General features: G+C 32.6%; 1 protein-coding gene across 1 annotated transcript; it reads right to left on the bottom strand.

The window, feature by feature from the left end:
- Nucleotides 1-6546: 6546 nt before the first annotated feature.
- LOC139481542 (uncharacterized) lies at nucleotides 6547-7897 on the bottom strand. Its single transcript, XM_071264947.1, has one exon. The coding sequence runs from the start codon at nucleotides 7865-7867 to the stop codon at nucleotides 6839-6841; it is 1029 nt and encodes a 342-aa protein (XP_071121048.1). The 5' UTR covers nucleotides 7868-7897; the 3' UTR covers nucleotides 6547-6838.
- Nucleotides 7898-8102: the final 205 nt, after the last annotated feature.

Genomic DNA, 8102 nt, shown 5'->3' on the forward strand with positions numbered 1-8102 from the left:
TCTGTAGACAAAATGGTCGGTAGGATGCGGTGAATGTTGTGGTTTGAGTTTTTCTAATACTGTTCCCATTGCTGAATCTGACTTTACTGATGAAAAGGTATTTGTTGTATACAAAAAATTATGGAATAATCTTTAAAAAAAATGTTTCCACGTATCTTGTCATTTACTTTTAAATCATCCGTTTTGGTCAATGATACTTTTTTACCTCTCATTATGCATGGTCAACAAATCTATGATGTTCGCTTAACATCTCTTGTTGGTTAAATGAGTATGAATCTAAGCATTGCACTTTTTCATATAAAGAATATAAATTAATCTTATCTGAGATCTTAATTGATTTCTGAAAAAACTATGAATTTTGTCATTTTTTTCTAGTTTTTGTCAATTTTGGGCCAAATTTTGCTTCTTTTTTTTTTTTAACACAAAATCAGTTATTTACAAATTTGTTTTACAATGAATTTTGTTTGATCTGATTAATTCTATTACGATTTGCATTTTTTTAAATTTTTGGAGTGATTTAAAAACAGTTAAAATTCCAAATTGGTGTTTTTCCAGTTTTTAACGATTTTTTGATGATTTTGCTATATTTTACCCAAAATCACCATTTACCCTATTAAAAATTGCTGTTAAGTTTTGGAATGATTAGAATAAAGGTTTTTGTCTTTTGTGAACTATCAAATGAACCTCTATTACCAATATTCATATTTTTCCAGTCCTGTTGGTAATCAATTCATGCTTTGAAGATCTCAAATTCCAACAAAAATCGGATGTTTTCACCTAAAATTTCATGTTTATAAAACAAAAACTATTTTTTTATTATAATATTTCATAAACACTGTATAACCTGTTGTAAAACTTTTGATTTGAAATTATTATCATCAAAAATGAATGTTTAACAAGCTTTTCCCAGTTTTTCACTATTTTTGTCAAATTTTGCTATTTTTCACCCAAAAAATCCATTTTCCCACTCAGATATCTTGGTAGACTTTTAGTATGTTACAAAGAAAGCCTTTTAGATTTGAAAAATACCAAAACAAATTCTGTTGCAATTTTTTTGAGGTTGGCCACATTTTTCATCTATTTTGACTAGACTATAACGTAATTTTCCGTTTTAACCATATGCATACATTCGGTACTTTTCGGCATATACCAACGGCAAAGTTCCGATCCGGACCTAGCTCATTTTAAAGGTATTGACCCAAGCTATTCCCCACTTAAATATTTTTCTGGGATCCGGGCCCGTCTGGCCACCACAGAGGTTCAAAGGTGCCTCTTAACGTAATTTTCCGTTTTAACCATATGCATACATTCGGTACTTTTCGGCATATACCAACGGCAAAGTTCCGAACTGGACCTAGCTCATTTTAAAGGTATTGACCCAAGCTATTCCCCACTTAAATATTTTTCTGGGATCCGGGCCCGTCTGGCCACCACAGAGGTCCAAAGTCGTCTTAGGGTGGTCACCTTCATTTAAGCAGTCTCTGGTAGCTGTTCACTATTAATTTCTTTTCTTTTTTGGCTTTCCATAAGTATTTCTATGTATATTTCTATATGTTTCTGGAGTAATTGGATTTTGTTTCATATTTTATATATTAAATTACATCTTTGGTGAATCCTCTGTTATGTTTTATTGATAAAAATCTATATAACATAAAAACAAATATACAACTTGTATCAGGGTTTATATTCGAGGACAACGAAAATTTATGACAGCTTGAAGGGGTCATAAAATGGTATCTTTTCCCTCAGGCTTTATAGTGATTTTCAACTAAATTTAAATATTGAACCGACGGCTAGCAGTCGGTTGGATATTGAATATCAATTATCGAATGTCAAATAAAGGACAGACCGCTTACATACATATTTAAAACGGAATGAAATGCTTTAGAAATTAGCAGAAACCGTGAAATTGTCGATCTCCGCTGTTAGATTGCATTTAACCAAGATTTAGCGATTTTTGGAACGTTTGAGCCTCAAGCAGTTTTTTGGTTTTTAGACATATCGTCAAAATTGGCTGCTGGAAAAAAGTGGCTGCTATCTTGATTGGCCGATAAAAGTGGCTGCCAGCTTGAGTCTGGTTTGTTTTTCATTTAGTTTTAAATCAGGTCGTTATATATTTCTTATTCGAATTGTTTTATATTTGGCATGCCAGGGCCTTTTATAGCTTGCTATGTGATATGGATTTTATTTAATGTTGAAAGGCCATACGATGAGCTATACAATATTTCTAGGTGATTTGGTCTCAAGTGGAGTCCAATGACAATCATTCCACACATTTTTAATTCACAGAAGCCAGATCATTTAATGTCACATTCCCATATATTTATAATATTCTGTCTTTTAACATCCACATTTTTCTGATTGGGTTCAATTAATGTATCCCTCAGAACTAGAAGTTAAAGAAACAACAGACACGGCTTCCTATGTCTCATTTTAGACCAATTATACTTCGAATTTTGACAAAATCGGTCATCTCAGTAACAGAATCTATGACAAATAAGACGATTTTAATCTCCTTCCCCTTAGTAGCAATGCACCAACTGCACCAGCATATGGGATATACATTTCCCCAACTCTTACGGTATTCAAAAGCTTCCAGCTGCTACAGTGTCCGAGTAGAAAGTTTAAAGTATAGATTCTAGATACTGACGTTGTTTATAATCTATATAACGTGACAGTATTCTTTTACTTGTCTTCATAAAGTATTACTTTCAATGTTTAGTATATTAATGGTAAAATCAATTTGACGTGGCTCGGTACTTGCGCATCCTGTCATTGTGTTATGGAACATTTTTGTGTTGTTGTCTTCCGATTATGCTATATGCCTTTTTGTTTATCTTTTTGACATATTTGTTTGTTCTTATATTGATTAAGATTAACACAATGTTGACTTCTGTTATCCCATTTTTGACATTATTACCTATTTTTATGTCTGTTTGTTTTGTTCGTACATCGTTGTCATACAAGTGAGAGATTAAGCTAGCTATAAAAACAGGTTTAATCCACCACTTTCTACATATGAAAATATCTGTACCAAGTCAGGAATATTACAGTTGTTGTCCATTCGTTTGATGTTACCGAGCTTTTGATTCTGCCATTTGATTAAGGACTCGTTTCCATTTTGAATTTTCCTCGGAGTTCGGTATTTTTTGTTGTTTTACTTTTTTATATGTAAACTATAAAATGTGTCGCCGTGAGTGATGTGTATATTTTACAGTTATTGGTTATTTTTTTATTTTTGCTTGTGATAGAGCTGTCTACTGTTAGTTTTTATTATAACATTTGTTCTATTTCTTTATATTTTAGTATATCCACCCAAGAACATATATATAGATATTAAATATACTCTTCCAAGATCAACTTCATTTGATTTGTGGTGGATAATTATACCACATCTGCTTATTTTTGTAGTACTGATGCAAAACATAGGTTGTAAATTTCGTCGTTGTAGTTGTAGTTGGTTGGTTGATGTACATCCAGTTGCAAATATTTCATGCATGTATTTTCAGGACGAGAACAAATTAACAATCCATACAATTGGTAGGTTCTGTTCTGAGTGCGGGATTAGGGTTGGAGAAATTAAGAAGTCCACACGAATCAAATGAGGGTATACTGGATAGGGACAGAAATGTTACCTTGCAATACGTTACCTAATGAGCCCTTAAAGAGTTATTGCAAGTGCAAATTCCTTCGTGAATTATGGACAAAAGTAAAATGACATATTAGGAAAACGACAACGATACAGCATCCGAACAGCACAACAAACCACACAATATCTAGAGGCCAATATATGATCGAGTGTATGTTATTTTAAACAAACATGTATAAATCGCATTTACTCTTTAATTTAATTAAGCGAATGGGGGTTCATACACGGGATTGTTTAACCCTTCAGTATTCTGTATATATGCCCGTCTCAAGCCAATAGCCTTTCAATCGGTGTTTGTCGTTTGTTTTCTCTTTTGAAACGTTTTGAATTTATAATGTTTAGGCCTTTTACGGCAACGAGTTTTGCTCAATGCTGGAAGCTGCACTTCGACATACATATTTGCTAATATCCCTATCTTTTGGTCGCTAGTGTATAGCTGTAGCTGTCGCATTGGACATCATACCACATTACACACATGTACCTTATTTTCATACTGTTCAAAATGATTTTGTTGTTTAGTTTTGTTTTTTTCAGGCTTTCTACTCGCCCATCTAGTATACTCATAAAATTAAAATAAAACAACATACAAACAAATAATATAACCAATAATTTTGTGGTTTTAAAATGATAAAATGATTAAATACAAACACAAAATACGAAAACACACAATAAATGTTAACAAACTGTTGTGTATTGCCCTCTTTTCATTAGGAAAACCTTACTATCAAAATCAAACCGTGTTTCGAATGAGAAACATTCAACATTACCTCTCGCAATTTTACGTCTGGAATAGAGAGTACCTAAAATTTTCTTGTTACAATTAGACGGTTTTTTCACTCTACTTTTTGTTTTTTGATGCAAAGCTCCGATTGTTCCTGAGGCGTCTATCGTTGTTACTTTGTTTTTTCTAGCGACAAATGCTAAATAATTATCCACAATTTCTCGGCCTATTGCTAAATTAGGATATATTGTCCAAGGAAATTTACGATTTACGACAAAATAATCCTCGGCATACCCATATGCTATATGGCTTTTCTTAAATGCTCTTTCAACTTCTTTTTCTCCACGTATATTCGTTATTTTGTGAACGTTTAGTAATAAATCACTTCTTTTACCAGAAAGAAGTATCGGGTTTCTATAAATAGCAGTATTGTTTACTACTCCTTCCAGAGTGGATAAAAATCCTTGATTAAATAGTATATCCGCATTTGCATAAGCGTATAATTTGCTATTAACTAACTTTTGTGCCGTCAAAAACATATCTTTCAAAACTGGGGTTCCATTACATGATTTTAATCCAACACTTAGCGTTAAGTCCCATCCAATACTGCTAACATATTTCCTAAGTTTCGAGTTATCAGAGAAAAATATAAGAACTACTTTCGGTTTCATCTGTAACCAGTTATGTATGGTATTGTTGTAAATGTAAAATTTCTCCATGGTAGAATTAAAAGACGTGAAGAGTGTTAAGAAATGCTCTTCGGAAGTAAACCTAGACTGGGTGGTGCTATCTTGTGTCATCATTGTCTCCACTTTCGAAATATTCAATGTTTGTTTAATAGAGAAATAGAAATGGCTGCGTTTTTGTCTCCCTAATATGGACACATGGTTGACATTGGTTGGGGCAACGTGCAACTGTGTTACCATCAGAACGAAAACTGTCGGGTAGAACACACAAAAAAATCCAAACAGATTTTTCATTTTCATTTAACTGTTGCATTAGTCCCCTTTATTCTCTTTATGATTTGGTTGGTATATATTTTATCAGTTTCTCTGTTCTTTGTGTAAAACCTGCAAAGAAAAAAAGGCATCCTTCAAGAATGAGTCAATTATAGTTCAAAAGGTCTGAAAATCAAAAATATGTTTGAAGTGAGTGGGTGGAATGAACTTAAACAGTCACAACCACAAACTTATAACAAGTTCATTGATTTTGATTAAGAAATAATATTCCTTCATGTCATAATCTATGCTTATTTTAACATAGTTAGGTATGCATTATATTTGCTGATATTTTACACTGAGCGTTAGCTACCCATGTCAAAATGAGCATAGAGCATGACACGGAGGCATTATTTCGATTCTAACAGGACAAATACAGTATTTTTATTGATCGAAGCGTACGAAAATACCTTGAAAATGTTTGGCTGTTCTCGTTTCCTCAAGTTTTTGTGTAGTCTGTACATATCATTTTCACATTTAATAAGTTTAAAAACTAACAACAGGGAACATATGTGTTGTTTGATAAACAATATATAATAAAAGTTTATGTAAGCTGCTAAAATGTATATTTCTAATAGAAATACAATGAAAATAACGAGAATATAAACAGTAAATGTTTGCGCATGTGTCAAACATATATTGTGCTAATTAGAACATGGCTTTGGCTTTGTTTACAAAGCGCATTAAGGACGTCAGATTAGAATCGTCTTTTATACTTATATAGAATACGCCATATGAACAGAAAATCAATCATACATTACTTCTTATGCGTTAAAACGCATCATACACACATTCCGGTCCAAATTTAACCAACACAGAAAACCAAACACACATTCTGGGCTATCCATTAACCAACAGAGAAAACTAAACACACATTCAGTACCATGCTTTAACCAACAGAAAACCAAACACACATTCTGGGCCATCCATTAACCAACAGAAAACAAAACACACATTCAGGACCGTGATTTAACCAACAGAAAACAAAACACACATTCAAGACTATGATTTAACCAATAGAAAACCAAACACACATTCTGGCATATACTTTTACCAACAGAAAACCAAACACACATTCTGCACTTAACTTTCGTTTAGTACACGAATCAGTGAAACAAGTTCCAATTAAAATGGTTACAACGTTAACGCCTAGGCTATTACTTACAAACAAACAAACAAACAAATATTTTATGACGACACCATAAATATAAGTCTACCTTTGTTTACATCACGTGTTTAGATAACAATCGACACATCTTTATACATATACTAAAAATATTAAAGTAATAAAGTGTGCACTTTTCTACCACCTGAGAAAATTACAGTTTACATTGTTTAGATAAGCTGTCAATAAGTGTCGTAAAACATAGATGAGCAGAAGATTGTCGTGGTCAGTTCGAATAGTCTGTACTCAATGACAATTTGAATGTAATTGTATAGGTACAAACAAGAGGAAATATGTATGCAATTTTAGCATACAGTTGTAAACATTCCACGTTTAATAAATGCAATTTCATTATTTATATTTCTTGTTTCCCATGGAGCACATTCTATATTTCCCCTGGAAATCATATGGCGGGAAAATTTAGATCCAATTATTTTCCTGTTACAATTGCCCATTTTAATCTTAATTCTGTGGTCAGTCTTTTGGTGTAGAGCACCGATTGAAGCTGATGAATCGATTACATTTATATTTCCATTTTTTCTGGCCATATAAACGATGTAATTATCCACCATTGATCTCCCAATCACTACGTCACTGACTATTTTCCATGGAAACTGACTATTTACAATGAAATAATCCTCTGCAAATCCATACGACATGGAACTTTGTATTATCAAGTCTTCAATATCGTCATATCCGCTAATTCGCTCTGTATTTAGTCTGTCAATGTGAAAGTCCATTCGTTTCCCACTAACTAATAAAGGGTGATAATATAACTTATGAAACTTTGACAAATAAAGTAAAGTATTTAGTAATCCACGATCGAATAAAATATCTGCATTTGCATAAGCATAAAATTTGCTTTTATACATTGACATAATTTTTATAAACATTTCTTTCAAAACAGGCGTTCCATTACATGCTTTAAGTGGTATGCTTAAAGTGACATCCCATCCTATACTTTTTACATGTGTCCGTAGTTTGTCGTCATCAGAGAAGAACACCAGTTTCACATCATTGGATTTCAGCAATTTCCAGTTATGTAAAGTGTTATTATAAACAACGAACTTCTCCATACTGGGATCAAAGGTCGTAAACAACGTCAGAAAATGTTCGTTCAGATATGATTTGACCGATCTGTTTGATTTGGCCGCAACTTTTACTTCATCATTTCGTAAATTTTTAATCTGAGTAGACTTTGGACACATATTATACGGACATCGGTATTTTGTTGCTCTATTATATTCATATTGTACCAAAACAGTGACGTGGTGCATCACAAATATCACAATGAAAACGAGGCATGGTAAAATGATATGAGTGTGATGTCTCATACTTTTATATTCTCTTATATGTTATTCGTGAATGCACCCATCAACACAGCAAGTCAATATTCTGAAATAGACAAAAGCTTATCGAATTAGCAATTACAGTTTGTGTATTTTTGTACAAAATCAACTTTACATGTGTTTCACTCATTCTTGAAGACTGTTCGTTGACCTATAGTTGTTAATTTCTGTGTCGTTTTGTCTTTTATGGAGAGAGGTCTTATATGCAATCATACCACAT

The sequence above is a fragment of the Mytilus edulis genome, chromosome 7, assembly GCF_963676685.1.
Source record: "Mytilus edulis chromosome 7, xbMytEdul2.2, whole genome shotgun sequence".
Lineage (NCBI taxonomy): Eukaryota > Metazoa > Mollusca > Bivalvia > Mytilida > Mytilidae > Mytilus > Mytilus edulis.